The sequence below is a fragment of the Zea mays genome, chromosome 1 (genome assembly GCF_902167145.1).
Source record: "Zea mays cultivar B73 chromosome 1, Zm-B73-REFERENCE-NAM-5.0, whole genome shotgun sequence".
In the NCBI taxonomy this organism is placed as follows: Eukaryota; Viridiplantae; Streptophyta; class Magnoliopsida; order Poales; family Poaceae; genus Zea; species Zea mays.
In genome coordinates this window covers 217,176,920-217,197,382 of record NC_050096.1, presented here as the reverse complement: position 1 = coordinate 217,197,382, position 20,463 = coordinate 217,176,920, and the positions used below count along the sequence as shown (strand labels likewise).

The following is a 20,463-nucleotide window of genomic DNA, read 5'->3' as shown; positions in this document are numbered from 1 at the left end:
GGGCGGCCGCCCTGCTCGCCCCCCTCCAGGGCCGGCACTGGGTCTACCATATTGCTAGGCCACAACTACGTCAAAAGGTGCTAGACCGTCAATTCGATTCAGGGAAAGTTTGGTTCATAGAGACTAATTTTTAGTCTTTTTATTTTATTCTATTTTAGTCTATAAATTGTCAAACATATAAACTAATTTTTTTAGTTTTGTATTTATTAATTTAACGACTAAAATTCAATAAAATGGAGGAACTAAAAATTACTCATAGAAACTAAACACTCCCTTTAGTCACACATTTTAGTTTTAAAAAAGATCTCTAGTGTCATTTTTTAAAAATATATATTTTTTAAAAATCATAAAATTCTAGCAGATGTGGCTGTAAAAATATCAGACAACATCTTAGACTGTTATATGGTACATATACCATCTGATTGGTTGCCTGTATAGTCTCATTTTGCGTCACCATATACTTTAATTTTATCTGAGTATATGTTTGATTAATTGTATATGAGAATGGTAGGCTGCACGAGCTGATGCAAATTCAGCGTGACTGGTTGCCTGGCCGGTTGGGCTCAAGCCTGACGCGTGCGTTGACTATGATTGGATTTATGATTGGTTTACTGCATGACATGTATGGGAGGGCATAGTTTAGGCGTTTTTTTAGCTGTCCGCCTGTATGAGCTGAGACGCGAGGTATCTCCGTTTCTACCGGAACAGGCGCGCAGACCAGGTGGAGGCGGGATCGGCAACCAATCAAGCCAATTAAGGGCCTGTTTGTTTCTGCTTCTGGCAGCTTATGACCACCAAAAGTTGTTACGGACTGCCAAACGCTCAGCTTTTCAGCCAGTTTCTATAAAATTCGTTGGGCAAAAATCATCCAAAATCAACATAAACACATAATCGGCTGAGTCGTTGTAATAGTAGGAATCCGTCACTTTCTATATCCTAAGCCCTATGAACAACTTTATCTTCCTCCACACGTAATCGTAATGATACTCAGATTCTCCCCACAATCAGATTTTCAGAAAAACTGGTCAGAAAAAAGCTGAACCAAATAGGCCCTAAGTTACTTTGGTGCCATCGTGTTTGCATAAAATGACAGTATCTGTTCAGCCTGCTGCGCATGAGCCTAGTTGCGCGTTGTGAACCAATTAGACAGATAATCGTACAAAATGCTGTTTTGTACTCTGCGAGACTATCGTGTATTCCTGTTTATAGATGACGTCACGACGATGTGACCTTGACCTGGAGCTTAACAAATACTTTTTCACGATGACGAATCTAGGATTTAAAGTTAGAGTGGTCTAATCTTATGAAAATCAAAATAAATAGATAAGTTCACATTTTAAATCTTATATATAAGAATAAAAAATAAATAATTTAAGAAACTATATAATTTAGTACTCTCTGATCTTTTTTATTTGTCACTGTTTAGTTAAAAATAAACTAGCACACGATAAATATTCGATAACGGAGACAGTAGGACCAAAATCAGACGTGGGCCACCACACTGTCGACATGTGGATACGCCACTGCTTTCCAGCGCAGCGGCTAGCGATTTCGCGGCGAGGACCCGTCCTAAGACTACTCCCATATTCTGTTGGACCCTTTCCAGCGCAGCGGCTAGCGGCTTCGCATAAATTGCAAGGTCAAGAACCAATAGTAATTACAGGTTTACAGCTCCAAATTCTGTTGGACCCTTTCCCACTTTACCCCCGCCCTTCACCGTCGGAATCCACCCCCACTCGCGCTGTGTCCTGCGGGAGATGGCCACGGCCGCGAGGCTGCCTACGGTTCCACCGTCGGCTGCGGCGGGAGATGTCTCCGAGGTGGAGCTCTCGGAGGCGGGATCGCCGGACCTCGGCAGCCGGAGCAGCGGTAGCGGTAGCGGGGGCAGCGGCCGGAGCACGGCGGAGTACTCCGGGTGGGTGTACCACCTCGGCGTAAACTCCATCGGCCACGAGTACTGCCACCTCCGCTTCCTCGTCATCCGCGCCAAATTCGTCGCCATGTACAAGCGGGACCCGCACGACAACCCGGGACTCGTCGGTTTCCCCGATCCATTGCACTCTTCCCTCCCTCTGTTTTGTTTCTGATGCGTGTGATGGCTGCGCCGCATCTCGTGGATTATGCGTTGAAGCTTGACAGAGTTGTGCGGGTTGGGTCCCTAACTCAAAGCTGTGGGGTTTGGTACATTCGGTTGGTGGCTAGTTGAAAGCCTGAAACCGCACTTTGCGGGATGCTGGACTCACTGGTTGTTGGCAGCATTTGCAAATGCTTCATTGTTTAGTTGATTTTGAAACCTGTTGGTTTGTTGAATATTAGATGAAATTGCCAAGTAATGCCTGTTCGAGTTCCTTACACTTGCAGCACTTGACTTGGCTACTTTTGGTTTGATTTGATTCAGTAGTACAACTGCAGGCTTCTGTAGAGAAGTTTGTCATCACATATGTTGCTGGCAAGACTATCTTGTAGGAAAAACACAAATTTGCAAATGCTTCATTGTTTAGTTGATTTTGAAACCTGTTGATTTGTTGAATATTAGATGAAATTGCCAAGTAATGCCTGTTCGAGTTCCTTACACTTGCAGCACTTGACTTGGCTACTTTTGGTTTGATTTGATTCAGTAGTACAACTGCAGGCTTCTGTAGAGAAGTTTGTCATCACATATGTTGCTGGCAAGACTATCTTGTAGGAAAAACACAAATTTGCATCTGTGTAGGAGACATTGATTTGTGGAATTGTTTATTGTATTGTTGAGTCTCATAGTAGCCTCCCTTAGATATAAAGTCAAAACCGAGATTACAAATGATCCTAATCTACATTGTTCCAAGATATCCCAATATTTACACATCCCCGACAGTCACAGCGGGAGTGGCACAGAGGTGAGAATGGAGAAGCTGAGGGTTGTAAGCCTATGAGCCATAGTTTTCAGATCACATGATCGATTCCACCGGGCGATCAGGCTATTAGTCGCGATTAGGCGTCGATCAGGGCGATTAGTCGCCCCTGATCGACCCTAATCGCCCCCCTGGTCGTCCTGTGTATTCCGGGACTGATATATACTTATATAGTATAGACTGTAGAGACTTGCAGCAGTATAAATAGTCCAATATTCAATACTTGAATAGTCCAAAACAGCAGTGCATCCAGCTTACTAGACCAACACGGCAGCAACAAATTTATTCAATACTTGAATAGTTCATAACAGCACATCAGCAACAAGTTTATATGAAACTACAAGTCTACAACTTACTAGACCAGTAGACCATGACCAAGAAGGCTTCAGATGAGGAGTTCATCTCCAGTCCCTGTGTTCTCTTTTCTCCCAGCCGATGTAGAGAGAAAGGTGTTGCCGTGTTGGAGCCTTGGAGGGAGAGAGAAGGGTGAAGAAGGGAGAGGGAGGGAGCTGGTAAGAGAGAAGAGTGTTTTCTGATTTTTCTCCGAGCCGTCAGGGAAGCCGAAAAGACAGGTAGGGCCAGGGGAGGTTACCTCTATTAATCATGGGCCAGTCCAGTCAAACAGACTGTTGGACTACCCGAGCACAAACTGGACTGTTGGGGCCAGTCTAGACTGTTGGACTACCTCTATTAATCGTGACTGATCGGATCCTAGGCGATTAATCGTTCCATATCGTCGCCTAATCGGACGATATGGACGATCAATAACACTAATCGAGTTGAACACCCTAATCGAGCATAGAGAAACGATCAGCCCGACTAATCGCGATTAGTCAGATGATCTGAAAACAATGATATGAGCTGACAATATGGGGCTATTTCTGGGTTGTAGTTTTTGCTTTGATCTTGTTACCTCACCCTAGATGAGGTGGTCCATCAGGAGTGCATCTCATGAATTTTGATGGAATGACTCCATCCATCGTGCTTATATTGATTATTACTTTATTAGCGGACGAGGAAGGATGCAAGTGGGTGCCTAGTGTTTTTCTTGGATCAACTAACTAATTATGGTCAAATGTCTTTCTTGTTCCTTTGAGCAAGTTTTCGGGTCGACCCAATGACCCAATTATAACTTGCATCCCTATGTTTGAGGGATGAGGTGGTCGTGGATCAATCCATTCCATTCCACAAACCAAATAAAAAGTAAGGAACGAGGAGATGAGGGGCCACCCTGTCCCTCAAACCAAACAAACCCCGGATTGGATCACGACCTGTTCGTTGGATCTATTTGTTTAGGCTTCTATTTGCACAGCTATTGAATTGCCACATTGTGTTGTTAATTTGTTAGGGATTTGCATCCTATGTAACTGGAGATAAACAAGAAGTCTTGGAATGAAAATTGGAAAGTTGTTTGGCACCGACAGTTGCAGTCAATAGGTTGGGTTCTCTCATGCAAAGTACATTCTGAGTGGAATTCAGGGGTTATTTTGGGTTTTAGTTTATCTGTATTCTATTAAGTTGCATCTTCCAGCCAGTTCAATCTAAAAGCTTAAGCTGTTAGGAGAAGGTAGATAATCCACTCATACACTTCAACACCTTCACTCACGTGCAACCAAAGAGAATGACACAAATGTGGAAATAAAGGGATGGAAGCACAAAAATAAAGTCTCTGTCAGGATTAAGCTCGAAACCTCTGGCTTTGATACCATGTTAGAGTGGACGCACTAACCAGTCCAAGCCAAACTAATAGCTTAAGCTTTTGGTTGAACTGGCTGTTGCATGCAAATTAATATGGTATATTGGTATCAAAAGCTAGAGATCTTGAGTTCAAATCATAACAAAGGTTTTATTGTGCCTTCGCTCCTTTATTTCCATGTTTGCCCCTTTCTCTCTAGCTGCACATGAGTGGGGGTGTTGAAGTGTATAAGTGGATTGCCTACATTCTCCTAATGGCTTAAACTTTTGGGTTGAACTGGTTAGCGCGTCTACTCTAACATATTGAAGTGTTTGTGCGTCCACTCTAACATATTCATGCTGGTATCCTTATCCATAAAGAGAGTTATGTTTGATGTTTCCTCATGTAGACAGTTGATTAGAGCTATGTTCGGAGACAATGTCACATACTGACTACTTATTTTACATTTTTCTGTTGGAAATTTTCATGGAAGCTAATTTCTTCGTAAACATTATGTTTTAGGAACCTATCCGAAAAGGTGCTGTTAGTCACACTCTGATGGTGGAGGAGCTTGGTCGGCGGAGGGTCAATCATGGGGTAGTGCTCCAAGTCTGACTTGTTTAGTCCTTAGATTTGTAATGAATTGACAAATATATGCATATGTTCTTATTTCATTGCTACATGAATTATTGGAACCATGGCATTGTTTTCTTTGATTTCCATATGACAAATATACAACTTTTTGGTGCTATTTGGTTGTTCACATATATCTCGTTATCATAACAAATAACCATTTCTGTTCTTAAATGTAGGATGTTTATGTTCTGAGGTTGTACAATCGGTTGAATCAAACAAAGAAAGGAGAGGTACTCAACTTACGGTGTACATGCAAATTTGCAAATAGCATTCACCCATGAGTCCATAGCAACTAAAATGCTAGCGATTTTGTGTTTTTGATAGATAGCATGTGCTACTCCTGGTGAAGCCCGGAAATGGATTGAAGCATTTGAACAAGCTAAACAACAGGTTGGTATTTAATAGCAAATACTACAAAAAAGTTAATTGCTATTATTTAGGTAAACGTTCCATGTACATCCAGACCCCAGAGTCCCAGATTACATCGATTCCACCCCTGTTCCAACATGAACCTGCCCAACATCCACTTCAGATTGCATCTGTTCTTCACTTCCATCGTCCCTGGCAGCCACTACTAGAGTCCCCAGACTTTGCATTCCAGCATTTGATGGCAGCACTGATCTTCACAGTGGCTACACTGATGCAACCAGTCTTTGAGGCATGGTGAGAAGATATGGTTCACAACCTACATGATGATCAGCCTCACACTACAATGGCAGTATGGTACTGCAAGATAGAGCAGACAGTGGGTGTACCTACGTGGCCGGTCTTTGTTGATGCTGTCAGCCGTCAGTTTGCGGCAACCGCTTCCTTGACAACCCCTGCTGTTACAGCACTAGCAGCATCAGAACCTTCAACAGCCCCTGCTAGTACATCACTAGCAGCTTCAGGCATCTCCACAATTATCCACGCTGGGGGTTGGCTGCATCAGCTCCAGTGGCAGCACCGACAACTTCACCGAACAAGGATGCCCTCCCATCTGCAATTGAGACACTGCCATGCCAGTTCCTCCAATCCAGATGTTTTCAGCCCTGGGGACCGTGGCATCACTACCTTCGTCCCAGCTAGCGAAGGCCCAGGTTGGCATACCAAGCATCGTTGGCAGCCTCGCCAACAGCTCCATCCCCACCAAAAGTTGCAGCTACACTAACGATTCCACGCCTCCTTGGCTGTTGCTCTCCACAAGCAGCACTGCTACGCCTGCGCCCCTATATCAGCGACCGCAACGTCGACATTCGTACGGCCAGTGCCACCATTTGTGTGGCCACCGCATGGCCATACCACCTGCTGCACCCACAGCGAGACACTAGTTGCGCCGCTAGGACTGCAGCTGGCCAGAACTTCCTCAACTCGAGCTCTAGACACAGCGTCTTTCTAGGATCTTAATGGCTGCTGCCTTCGTCATGATCAGGTTGAACTAGATGGTGTTATCCAGTTTGTTTGGAAATGAACAAGATTAGATTAAGTCTGCTAGGTTATTTGCTTAGGGGATAAATAGCTCATCTCTATAAAATAACCCCAAAAGCAGCCGGAGCACCTAGCTGATTCTTTGTGCTATCCTTGGCTTTACAGCACAAACATGCATGCATTGAGTTCATCAAGTTTGCAGCTGCTGGTGTTCACTTTAAATCACTGCTATATTTGGTTCCTTCATGTCTGTTTGACTTAACACATTACACATCTTTATTCTTGATGTTTTCTTACAGGCAGACTATGATCTGATGAGAGGGGTTAACTGGAACAGATTGCAGAATGAAAATGAGTATGTAATCAATTGTCCTTTTTCTGATTTATGAATAGTTCTCTTTAGTGAAACACTGAAATGTAAATAACTGTTCTGCACTTCTACTGCAGGATTAATCTTGATGGTCATCGTCCTCGAGTTCGGAGATACGCACAAGGCTTGGGGAAATTTGTAAGAATTGGTAAAGGTTAGTGCACGGAGCAGTAGCACCCAACCATGCAGCCACATCACCCACAAACTGAGCAACCCACACCATACACGCCTCGATTAGTGATCCATCTCTACCACCTCCTTTTCACCAAGTCACCATTTACTCATTACTGACCGCCTCTGCAATTTGGGGATGACTACTAGGAGCAATACTGACATCTGGATGTTCATATATTTACCTTGGTATGTAAGGGATTAGCTTTTAACACCAATGACATATTTGATAATCATGTTTTTAGGCCCGTATCCAATAATTTGAGCTCAAAGATTTAGCTTTAAATTAGAGCAATTTTTTTTCTCGAAAACGCGCAGGAGAGCTGCGCCCCTTTATATATTAAGAAGATAGGAAAAAGGTCTAAAATAGACCAAACAACAGCAGGCCTCCTCACGGGGCCAGAAAATAGCATACAAAAAAGAACTCATCTAACAACACACCACTCTAGGGAGCAGCTGCAGAAGCAGCCAGAGAACATAGGGCCTTCGCCCCAGCTGCCTCCCAACGACTTCTCTCCTCGTCTGCCCAAGCAAGGATATAGGTGAGGCAAGGAGACAATCCATCAAAGACACATTTGTTTCGATGAATCCAAATAGTCCAAGCACCCAGTATAATGAGGGAGTTAAGGCCTTTTCTGGTGACACCTGAGACCACCTCTGAAACCTCCTCCCACCAATTCAAGAAGGAGGTGACCGCCGACTGGGGAGCTAGGGAGTGAAGGCCAAATTTCCGGAAAAGCTGGTACCAAAAGACTCTCGAGAAGGAGCAAGCCACCAGAAGATGATCAAGGGTTTCTTCAGCTTGGTCACAAAGCAGACATTTCTCATGGTGGTTTAAGCCTTTCTTAGCTAAACGATCTGCTGTCCAGCATCTATTATGGGCAGCAAGCCAAATGAAAAAACGACACTTTGGCGGGGCCCAGGTTTTCCAAACCCTTGTGAAGTGTCCAAAGGAAACTGAACCCATGAACAGTCCATTATAAGCAGATTTTGCAGAATACATTCCATCTGGGGCAATACTGAAAATATGTCTGTCTTCAACTCCAGGCTGCAGCTCAATGGCTGAGAGCATCTCCCATAGCTGAAGGTAATCAATCAACACACCCACTGAGAGAGCCCCTTTTATATCGGCAATCCATTTTCTGTTAGTCAAAGCTTCAATCACAGTTCTGCTGTTCACAATCCGCTTAGGAATTGTAGCTAGGAGTCTAGGTGCCAGGTCTGCAATTTTCTTTCCATGTAACCACTTGTCTTTCCAGAATTTGGTGCTGGCCCCGTCACCAACTGCAGTGAGCACTACCTCATTAAAGAAGGAAGTGGCCTTTTTTGGGATTTTCATTGGGAGACCAATCCAGGGCCTAGAGGGGTCTGTTCTAGACAGCCATAGCCATCTCATTCGAAGGGCCCAACAGAGTTCTTTTAAACTGGAGATACCCAGCCCACCAAGCTGAAGGGGCGGCAAACCTTTCTCCAAGCCACAAGGCAGTGCCCCCCCATTTACCTTTTTTCGACCTCGCCAGAGGAAACCTTTCCTTAATCTGTCGATGGCATCTAAACCCCATTGTGGGATATCCACTGCCATTGCCATATAAACCGTCATGCTGGTAAGAACATGCTGAACTAGGGTTCTTCTCCCTGCCTTCGTTAATAAGTCTGCCTTCCAATTTGATAGCTGGTCAGCAATTTTATCAATAAACGGTTGGAGGTGCTGCCTAGACAGCTTGTGCAAGGATAAAGGAAGACCCAAATAACGGCAGGGGAACGAAGATATTCCACAAGGCAGCAGACCTTGGGTTTCCACCATATCCTCCATTGAGCATCTGATAGGAATGACATTAGATTTCTGGGCATTATTGTGCAGCCCAGAGGCATCCCCAAAAAGCTGAAGAATGCCAAGAGTGATAGATAAATCTGCTGCTGATGGGTGAACAAAAAGGGCAACATCATCAGCATATAAGGAGATCCGATGGAGCTTTTTCCTGTTGGATAACTGCTGGAGTAAACCCTCCTCTTCTGCCTTGGAAAACATATATACCAGGACGTCCATGGCAAGATAAACAATAAAGGAGATAGGGGATCCCCTTGCCGAAGACCTCTCCGGTGGATGATGTGCTGTCCTGGAAACCCATTCAGTATTACTTGAGTAGAGGAAGAGGTCAACAAACCACAAATAATATCCCTCCAAATCAGACCAAAACCAAGCTGCTTCAATACTTCAACCAGGAAAGGCCAAGAAATCGAGTCGAAAGCCTTAGTAATATCCAACTTGTAGAGCAAAGAAGCCTTATGCTGTTGGTGAAGCAGTCTTGAGGTTTGTTGAACCAACATAAAATTGTCCTGGATGAATCTACCTTTAATGAACGCACTCTGGTTAGGTGACACCATCTCATTAAGCCTTTTAGCCAACCTATTGGCTAGGATCTTTGTGATCAACTTAGCGAAGCTATGCACAAGGCTGATAGGCCTGAAATCCTTCACCATTTCAGCTCCATCATTCTTTGGGATCATGGTTATATATGCAGAATTAAGGCGCCCAAAATTATCAAACTTCCTACCCCAAATAGCGGAGATTGCAGCCATCATATCAACTTTTATAATGGGCCAACATACCTTGTAAAAGCGACCAGTAAAACCATCAGGCCCAGGGGCCTTGTCAGCAGGGATCCTTTTAATGATATCCTCCACTTCTTGCTCAGAAAAGGGGGCATCAAGCTCAGACAGCTCAAAAGAAGGCAATCCCAGGGCTTCAAGATCAATCACCCTATCACGATCAACACATTTTCCAATAAGGTTGGTATAGAAGCGATCCACACAAGCAGCCTTTTCAGCATGACTTGTTAGGGTATGATCCCCATCCACCAGCCTAGCCACAATTCTTCCTCTTGCGATGACGAGCATGAAGGTGAAACAGTTTTGTATTAGCATCTCCCTCCTTTAACCAGGAGATTCTAGATCTGAGCCTAGCCATGGTGCGCTTGAGAGAGGAAAGCAGTAAAGCTTGCTTCTTCAGCCGGTTTTTGAGCCAAATCTTAGCCTGACTGAGCACTCTAATATCCTGAGCCATTTCAAGTCTGTGGAGAACTTCTTTGGTCAAAGCAAGCTGAGAATGCACGTGACCAACCTTCTTTTCGCTCCAAGCCTGCAACCTTTTGGCGGTTTCTTTGAGCTTCAATTCTACAGTTTTAAAGGGGCAAGGGACCGGTATCACAACATTCCATCCAGAATGAATAACTTCCTGAAAACCATCCAGCTTGGTCCAAAAGGATTCGAAGTGAAACCTTCGTTTTCCAGATTTATTATCCCTAAGCCCCAAAAGCAAGGGGCAATGGTCAGAATCCTGGGAAGCAGCACTTTGAAGTAAAACATTGGGGAAGAGCAGTTCCCAGTCAACTGAACAAAGAACTCGGTCTAGCTTGACTAGAACAGGTCTCTCTTGATGGTTGGACCAAGTAAATTTCCTCCCATGCAAAGGAATTTCTTTAAGAGCAAGATCCTCGATCAGCCCTCTAAACCTTCTCATCATGACTCTATTCAGATTTGCATTATTCTTATCAGAGTCCTTAAAAATTAGGTTGAAGTCTCCAGCTATCATCCAAGGTCCAGGGCAAGCAATTCTAATATCTCTGAGCTCTTGTAAAAAACTATCCTTTTCACTATTTCTTGGAGGGCCATACACACAAGTAAGCCACCACGCACTTCTATCTTCACTGCAAAACTGAACTGAAACACTGTGAGTGTCCTGTCTTTTCTGGCCTGAAACCCCAATATGTCTTCTCCAAGCCACAAGGATACCTCCACTAGCCCCAGCAGAAGGTAGAAAAATGTATGAACTGAAGTCTGATCCGAGCAGGGAAAGAATGGTGTGAATTGAGAAGGACTGCATTTTAGTTTCCTGAAAACAGACCACATCCACCCTAGAGGAGTCCACCATTTCACGCACAGAATCTTGGCGCACCAGCGAGTTCAACCCCCTTACATTCCATATCAAGATTTTTGAAGGATCCATAACCAAAACGACAGGAATACAACCAAGAAAGAGTGAGGCAAGGCACTAATTTGTCCTAACCTCTGGCGGGTGACTCCAGCCAAACAAGGCTGAGAGGGCCTCCACATGGCACTGAGGAAGGGGGTGCTTGAACAGATTGACATATTCTTCAAAAGCCTCATTGCTAAAATCGTCAGAGTTAGAGATGATCTTCAAGGATTTCATAACCTTCTTGATGGACCTGCCTCCCAGCTCTTGCATGTTGAACTCGACCCCGATGCCTGCCACCCGACGACTTCTTCTAGGTGCAGATACAACTGGTGGTGTGGGGGAAGACAAACGAGATTTCCTTATGAGTTTTGGGGCTGGCAAGATACCAGAAGGCTTCCTGCAGATGCTGTTAAAGAAGGCATCCATTTTAGATTCCAGGCCTGTGCCTAATTCCGGAGGGGAGATCTGGACGGTGGGGTTCGGGGCATTCATCAGTGGAGCATGATCCAGCATCCCTTCAGCATCAATCTCTGCAATATCACCGCAGCGATCATCCTTCTGTGGCTGAGAAAGGCCTTGCTAGCACTGTCTTTTCAATTGCCTTCTGTGATAAACCTTCAGCAACTGTGGGGTAAAGCTCTTTCCCAGGTAAGGCTGGAGGGGCGAGCTTGGACAAGACAACTCCAGCGTCCCAGGTTGCAGCGTCCCAGGTTGCTGGGGCGAAGTATCCCTGTTCAAGCCCTGCGACCCATCCATCCCAGATGTGTCTTGGAGGGGTGGGCTCAATCCTGCCAAAATCAACATCCCAGCTGGAAGGGACTGTTGGGGTGAAGGCGGCAAGGGTGAGTCCAGCAACCCTATTCTTAGAAATGGTTCACCACGATGAGGCGATTCCAAACTCAACACCTCCAGCGTCCCAGTGATTACATTTAGCTGGGGCGAAAGTGTTTTGTTTAGGCCCAGCAGCTCATCAGGAAAATGTTGGATAATCATTTGAAGAGGCGAGCTCATCACTTCCAGCGGCCCATCACCACCCGATGGCTAGGGCGAAAGTGTTACAGATAAGCCCATCGACCCTTCAAAATGCTGCATAGGATCAGACAAATGGGTTGCCAGCAGGTGGTCCCAATCCCTGGAAACGTGCAGCTCAAGATCGCTCGCATCCACAGACAGATTGGCGTCCTTCGAACATAACTTCAGTGGTTGCAGAACCCAAGATGTCCCCTTGAATCCAGAGAAACGGGGCTGCGTCCTTGGCAAAATCTCGGTCCCATGTACAGCTGCCGCCAAATGATGGTCCCAACACTTGGAACCGCGCGACACATTAACTCCAGCAGCCACACTCTGAACGGAATCCATAAGGCATAAATGCGGTGTCTGCAAAATCCGAGAAGACTCCTCGATTCCAGAGATACGCGGTTGTAACATCTCCACAGTAACTCCTGCATTCACAGTCTCCTCGGCCATTTTTAAAAACTCGGGCCCATGCACAGCAGCCGCCAATTGATGGTCCCACCCCTTGGAACCGCGCGACACATTAACCCCAGCAGCCACAATCTTAACGGTATCCATAAGGCTTGAATGCGCTGTCTGCAGAGCCCAAGAAGTCTCCTCGATTCCAGAGACACGCGGCTGTAATGTCTCCACAATAATTCCTGCCTTCACATCCTCTTCGGCTTCTATCAAACATAACTGCGCCGGCCGCTGAACCCAGTGCGACCCCTTGATTCCAGAGCCAAGAGGCTGCGTCGTTTCCAAACTTCCTGATCCATGCCCGACATGACCGGAGCCCGATGGGATCCGCGGGCCCAAGCGAAGTTGGACAGGTCGCCGAGGAACCGCAGAAGAGCCTTGTCGACGAGCAGGAGGAACGTGACCGCCACGATCACCTCCCATGTCGTGATTATTCCCAGCCGACGGTGGAGAAGACGGTGCCTGAACCTTTCTATCATGGTATTAAAAGACGGGCAGGATCCCATGGCCCTCGCTTTCGCCTAACCCTACCCTAGCCGCCATGCTCCGCCCTCTTCTCTCCCACCAACACCTCTTATCCACCATGTCGTCGACGTCGCCAGCCCTAGTGAGACCGAGCTCACTACTGCTCATGCCCAAGAGGCTGTGCGGCGCGCCGAGGATGCTGCCATCGCTAAGAAGGAGAGGGCTGACTTGATCACCAAAGCTGCCTCCACCGCCAAGGCTGTTATCAATGCCCATGCCAATGTCCTCGTCGCAACTAAAGCCCTGAAGAAGGGACAAGCCGTAGTTGCTGTCCTAGAGTATGTGGCCGCTGCCACTCTCAAGCTGGCGTAGCCCCCCATCGCCTCCTCCGACACCGAGACCGCCGCGATCCATGAGGCCTCTATCGTTGCCAACCTCTACGCCTAGACTGTCGATGTCTAGAATATCCGATCGCTCGTCTCGGTCGTCCTGGACCCCTCTCCACCAACTATCCTAGGTGGCGCAATCTCGTTCTCCTCACCCCGAAGCGCTACACCCTTGACAACCACGTCCTCTTCGACACTGCCAACGCTTCCAACCTTGTAGGCAGTGCATGGCCATCATTGTACTGTCTTAGCTCTACGACACCATCACCGTCGAGCTGAAAGACATGGTTTGCGCCCGTGGTGGCATGGCTCAGGGCGCTAGCTTGTCATCGAGGACCACGTTCTGGCAACCAGGAGACTCGTGCCCTCTGCCTTGACGCCGCTTTCCACACCTTCGTCCAAGGCGATCTCTCCATCATCGACTACAACCTCAAGATGAAGGGCATGGCTGATGCCCTAGGGGACTTAGCGAAGTCGTGCCTCATCATACACTCGTCCTCAACCTCCTTCATGGTCTCAACAAGTGGTTCGAGCATATGGAAACCTTCATCTGGTGCACCACACCATTCTCGCCAATTCAGACCGTCCGCAACGATCCACTCGAGGAGCTCACCATGGCTTCTACTGCCTTTATTGTCACCGCGATGCCGATGCAACAACATTAGTATGGTGCCACCTCTGCTCCTACCGTGCCGAAGTAGCCACAACAGCAGCTTGGCAGCTCCTCTAGCTCTAGCAGCCGTCATCGTCGCCACAACAACAACGACAATGGTTGCAATGGCCATGGCGGCTAGAGAGGCACACCCTAGCCATCAATCTATAACCCCTAGACTGGCCAGATCACCATGTGGCCTAGGTCAACCTTGGGTGCCCGACAACAGTAGCAGCAAGGCGACCAACAACAACAACCTTATCCGCAATAGGCATTGTTGGCTGTCATTGCTGCCCAAACAACCTGCCTTCTAGCTTCACTTGTACGCCTTCACTGCTCACAGTACTAACCATGCAATACTAACCATGCAGCAACCTCCTCACTCTGCAGCAGGTTACACTGTCATCTGGTTGGTCGCCCTTGACTGGTTCTTGGGATCAACAGTCTTTGGCTAACTCGTTTAGCATAGTGGCTCTCAACCCCCTGCCATCACCGGCTGGTGATGTACTATGGCGCTTTCAACCACATGACACCTGATGCCTGTGCCCTGTGCGGTACCACATGCGCTTGCATCTGGCCTTATGTCTGCCTCGGCTGCGCCATGCACGACACCTACACCTAGAGCCGCGCTTGAGTTGCCTAGGCCACGCGTGGCGCTTGCTTTGCTCAGCCTTCCTGTGTGTATGCGCGGTGAGCAGTTAATAGAGCACTACCTCCTGTGGACATCTGGCACCTCGACTTCCTCTGATAGGTGCCGTCGTCATCCCACTCATCGTCAACCAGGAGTCCATGGCGACGCGAGGGAAGCATGGTTTTCGTCGTTTTGCATTGTTCGTAACGGATCCACTCTCGCTTGTCCCAAAGACGTACCACACCACTCTTACTGATTTGCATTGGCGTCGTGCGATGGAAGATGAGTACGTCATGCTGTTGTCCAACAACACCTAGGATCTTGTAACTCTCCCACTAGGTGCCAATCTTGTCACTGACAAGTGGATCTTCCACAAGTTTCACACTGATGGCTCCCTAGGTCGTTACAAGATCCGGCCGGTTCTTTGTGGCTTTACCCGACGTCCTAGAGTGGACTATGAGACCTTCAACTCGGCGGGCCACTGTGTGCATTGTCCTCTCCTTGGCTCTCTCTCGGGACTGGCCGATTCATCACCTGGATGACAAAAAAGCCTTCTTGCATAGCACGCTCATTGAGACGGTCTATTGCTCCCGACCAATCAGATTTGTTGATTTAGTTTATTCTGATATGGTTTGTTGCTTGAACAAGTCCATGTATGAACTCAAGCAGGCGCTTCATGCTTGGTACAACTGTTTCACTACATACTTGCTCTCCCTTAGGTTCACTGAAGCAAAATCAAATACTTCATTATTCATCTTCCGCCACGGTTCATAGACAACATACTTGTTGTTGTACGTGGATGACATCATTCTCGTAACGTTCTCCATGGAGCTCCTACGTCACACTATTTCATCCTTGCAACGAGAGTTCTCAATGAAGGATCTTGGTCCTCTTCATCATTTTTCTGGGCTTAGTTCAGTGGCGTATTGATGGCCTGTTTCTCACCTGGCTTCAATACGCGCTCGACATACTTGAGCGCCCCGAGATGATTGATTGTAAACTGGTCTCAGATGTAGAATCTCGAACACAAATGGCGCCCCTTCCTTTCCCGCCTGACCCTTCCTATCCCCTGACCCTCTCCTCTACCCCCGACGCCTCTTCACCTTCCTCCACCAGCCCCACGCCGGAGACCACTCAGATCCTGGCGGCCAATCACCTCTCCTCTTCCCCGGCGTCGGCGGGGCCCTCTGCTTGCGATGGTCGGTCCAAGGCGCAGCGGTGGTGTGACGACAGCGCAGCAGGCGCGGCGGGCGCGACGAACGTGGGTGCTGCCCCGGCGGACGCTGTCCCGGCGGGCGCGGGTGTCGTCCCGACGGTCGTGGGTGTGGCCTCGTCTCAGAATCGCCGCTCCTACAGGGATGCGCTGGTGTCCTCACATCGCCCTGTTTCTCGGTTAGCGGTGGAGAGTGCTGGTGGCGGCTGGGAGACTGTCCAGAGTCGTCGCGGCCGCTGCTTGGCTCGTCGCCCTCCCCTGCCAGAACCCAGACCCGTTCCGGTTGATCTGCGGGGCAGATGTTTCAACTGTTTCTCTGCTGATCATCGGGCGGCGCGGTGTTCGAACAGGGTTCGGTGCTTCTTCTGCAGGCGGCCGGGGCACCGTGTGAGCGAGTGCCCGCGCCGGCAGACGAACCTGGTCGCTCTTCAGACGAACCTGGCCGCTCCTGTGCGCAGACTGGTGTGGCGACCAATTTCCAAGGAGGCCCCGGCGGCGGTCACTGGTGCCGACCACGCCATGGCGGGTGCTGGTGCCGACCTCGCCATGGCGGGTGGCTTGACGCTTGGTGGTTCCGATGCCGCGATCAGCGGGAAGCGGCGTACCCGCCGTGGGCAGCGAAGGCGCAGGGCCGGGCCTGGTGGTGGTCTTGGCGTTGATCCTCTGCTGTTATCTTCGGGAAACTTGTCGTCCGCGGCTCAGGATGGTCCTTGCCCTGTGAGGTTTATTGGGCGGTCCAGAATGATCGACCGTGCTGAGTTGGAGCTTCGCCATGCCCTGATCGTCAGCGTTGTTGGGCAGGAAGGAACTGGTTGCGCCACGGAGGTTAGAGAGGCGCTCGCCTCAAGGTTTGACCTTGATGCCGATGCGCTCCGCCTACGTCGTGCTGCGCCAGGTTTGACCTTGTTGGCCGCAAGGCGTATTCTTCCAGAACGGTGGCACATGCTCTGGATAATTGGCATTGGGTCAGTGATATTTGTGGTGCTCTTTCCTCGAGTGGGTTGCAGCAATATCTGTTGTTATGGGATACTTTGGGGGAAGTTAGGCTCTCTCATGATGCTGACAGACATGTTTGGATGCACTCTTCTTCTGGGATGTTCTCCTCAAAGTCTTGCTATAAGGCTTTTTTCATGGGTTCAATTTCGTTTGAGCCATGGAAACGTTTGTGGAAATCCTGGGCTCCCCCAAAATGCAAGTTCTTCCTCTGGCTGGCGATAAGGAATAAGTGTTGGACTGCTGATAGACTAAGGAGGAGAGGGCTGCAACACCCGGTTGTTTGTGTTCTTTGTGACCAAGAGCAGGAAACAGTGCAACATCTTCTGTGTACTTGCAGTTTTGCCAGGCAATTTTGGCATGCTATTCTTGTTCCCTTGTGTCTTGGGGATCTCATTCCTGTTGTTGATGAAATCTCATTTGCTGATTGGTGGAGGAAGGCGCTTAAGAAGGTGCCCAAAATCAGAAAGAAAGGCTTCAATAGTCTCATTATTTTGGGGTCTTGGTGCCTATGGCTGACTAGAAACAAAGCTGTTTTTGATGGTGTAAACCCTTCCCTGTGTTTTGTTAAAAGCTTATTTCTGAATGAGTTAAGTTGTTGGGAGAGGGCTGGGGCTAAGCAGCTAGCAAGTTTTGGTCTTCCTGCTATTATGAGTAGGGTCTAGATTGTGGTCAAGTATTCTGTTTGCCCTACGAGCATTGTACTTTGGTCCTCTTGGCCTTTTCCTCTCTTAATATAATGACGTGCAGTCCTCCTGCGCGTTCGAGAAAAAAAAACTGGTCTCCACTCTCGTGGACACTTAGGCGAAGCTCTCAGCAACTTCCGATGACCTTGTTCACGATGCGATGCAGTACCGCAGCCTTGCTGGTGTGGTGCGCTTCAGTACTTGACATTCACTTGGCCTAACATCTCATATGTTGTCCAACATGTGTGTCTCCACATGCATGGTCCTCAGGAGCCTCACATGACTACTGTTAGGCGCATCATGCGCTATCTTTGGAACACTATTGACTATGGCCTTCTCCTTCGACACTCTACTATGACTGAGCTAGTTGTCTACTCCGACACTGATTGAGCGGGTTGTCCTGACACTCGCAAGTCCACATCGGGCTATGTAGTGTTCCTCGACGACAATCTCGTCTCTTGGTCGTCCAAGTGCCAACCCACCATCTTCCGATCTAGTGCTGAGGCTGAGTATAGAGCCATTGCCAATGGTGTTGCAGAAGCTTGTTGGTTGCACCAACTTTCCAGGAACTCCATAGTCTGTTGACCATGAGCACCCTGGTCTATTGCGACAATGTGAGTGAGACCTACCTCTTCGACCTAGTTCAACATCAACGCACGAAGCATGTTGAGATTGATCTCCACTTTGTCCGCGAGCGAGTTGGCATCAACGACGTTCGAGTTCTTCACGTCCCTATTGCTTCCCAGTTTGCTGATATCTTCACAAAGGGTCTGTCCTTTACGGTGTTCTCGTAGTTTGTTCTAGTATTAATGTCCTACTAGTTGATGCTTCGACTACAGGGGGGATGTTTTTCTCTTTGTACCAGTCTCACCGCCCCATGAGACGCTTAGACTGGGGGTTAGAATCATGCCTATATGGCTAGGATAGATAGACCGATCTATATTAGGCAAGAATCTTTGTTGATAGATAGATCGATATCTATTAGGCATAGGCAAGGATCTCCGTTGATTTGTGTTAGAATCCTGCCTATATGGCTAGGATAGATCGATCTCTATTAGGTAAGGATCTTCGTTGGTAGATAGATTGATCTCTATTAGGTAAGGATCTCCGTTGATTGGTTCTGTTTCTATAAAACCTCTGCTATCCTTGCCTGTATTTGTGTAACACCATATCTCCTACAATACATCGATTGTCTTTCTATCACACTCATTTTTTTTTCTCGAACGCGCAGGAGAACTGCGCCCCATTATATATTAAGCAGAGGAATAGAAAAAACAGAACAAAACAAAAAAGGTTTTACAGTCCTCCTTACGGAGGCCAGAAACAGGCATACAAATAAAGATCCATAAGGGGATCAAAAAATCAAACTACTCAAAAACTTCCTAAGGCTCTACCAAGGGTGCAGCCAGATGTGTGAGGCCTTTTGCACCAGCCACTTCCCATCTTCTTCTTTCCTCATCAGCAGCTCTGAGGCTTGAAGACATACTTGGGTTGCAGCCATCAAAAATGCATTTATTTCGATGATTCCATAAAGTCCAAGCTCCTAGAATGATGAGAGAGTTAAGGCCCTTTTTTGTGAGACCATGAACTGCTCCTCCCACCACTTCCCACCATCCCAGGAAGGAGTTTGTAGTCGGCTGTGGTGCAAGAGAATGAAGACCAAATTTCCTGAGTAAAAGGTACCAGAATTCTCGGGCAAAAGAACATTGCACAAGGAGGTGGTCTATATTTTCTTCCTCTTGGTCACATAACAGACATTTCTCTGGATGATTTAGGCCTCGCTTTGCCAATCTATCAGCTGTCCAACATCTCTTATGGGCCACCAACCAAAGGAAGAAGCGACATTTTGGCAAGGCCCAGGACTTCCAGATTCTTTTATAATGCTCAAATGTCACAGATCCTAGGAACAGTCCTTCATATGCTGATTTGGCTGAGTACACACCATTCGAGGCAATACTGAAAGTATGCTTGTCGTCAACCTCCGGCTGTAGCTCGATGCCAGATATCAAATCCCAAAGCTGAAGGTAATCTGTCAAAACCCCTACTGACAAAGCCCCTCTGATGTCAGAAATCCATTTGGCGCTAACAATTGCTTCTTGAACTGTCCTGCAATTGATTACCCGCTTCGGAATTGTGCCAATCAGCCTTGGAAACAGATCTGCAATTCTTTTTCCATTAAGCCATTTATCCTTCCAGAATTTGGTATTGTTTCCATTCCCCACTTCAGTGGTCACTACTGCAGAAAAGAAAGCTCTAGCCTTTTTTGGGACTCGTATTTGAAGTCCAGACCAGGGCCGAGAGTGGTCAGTCTTTTGTAACCAAAGCCACCTTAGTCGAAGTGCCCAACATAATTCTGGAAGACTAGAAATACCAAGCCCTCCAAGCTTTAGGGGGCGACAGACTTTTCCCCAGGCAACAAGACAGTGGCCACCTCTAGCTTCTTTGCGACCTCTCCATAGAAAACCTCTTCTGATTTTATCAATAGCTTCCAAACCCCACTGTGGGATATCCACTGCCATTGCTAAGTATACCGTCATGCTAGTAAGAACATGCTGAACTTGCACTCTTCTTCCAGCCCGTGTCATTAAGTCAGCCTTCCAATTAGGAAGCTGATCAGCTATCTTATCCACAAAAGGTTGGAACTGTTGCTTTGTCAACTTGTGTAAGGATAAAGGGAGCCCCAAATAACGGCACGGAAAGGTTGAGATTTCACATGGCATCAGGGTCTGGACTTCGAGCAGCACCTCCTCAGAGCATCTAATAGGATACACATTTGACTTTTGCACATTATTGTGTAGCCCCGAGGCGTCTCCAAACAGTTGAAGAATGCTAAGAGTG

At 47.5% G+C, this 20,463-nt stretch overlaps 1 protein-coding gene across 6 annotated transcripts in view; it reads left to right on the top strand.

Moving 5' to 3' along the window:
• The first annotated feature begins 1,545 nt into the window (after nt 1-1,545).
• The window catches only part of LOC100502200 (Protein ENHANCED DISEASE RESISTANCE 2), a 77,768-nt gene continuing 58,850 nt past the window's right edge, over nt 1,546-20,463 (top strand). For 3 of the 6 annotated variants that reach the window (XM_023300304.2, XM_023300303.2, XM_023300302.2), the window contains exons 1-7: nt 1,546-2,036; nt 5,089-5,163; nt 5,379-5,432; nt 5,527-5,592; nt 6,909-6,964; nt 7,057-7,133; nt 7,301-7,339. In XM_023300304.2, coding sequence (XP_023156072.1) covers nt 1,758-2,036; nt 5,089-5,163; nt 5,379-5,432; nt 5,527-5,592; nt 6,909-6,964; nt 7,057-7,133; nt 7,301-7,339 — 646 coding nt within the window. In that variant the 5' untranslated portion in view covers nt 1,546-1,757. Of the gene's footprint in view, nt 2,037-4,239; nt 4,329-5,088; nt 5,164-5,378; nt 5,433-5,526; nt 5,593-6,908; nt 6,965-7,056; nt 7,134-7,300; nt 7,340-20,463 lie in introns of all 6 variants that reach the window. The other 3 variants (XM_020539205.3, XM_020539207.2, NM_001354171.1) reach the window with 3 other exon arrangements.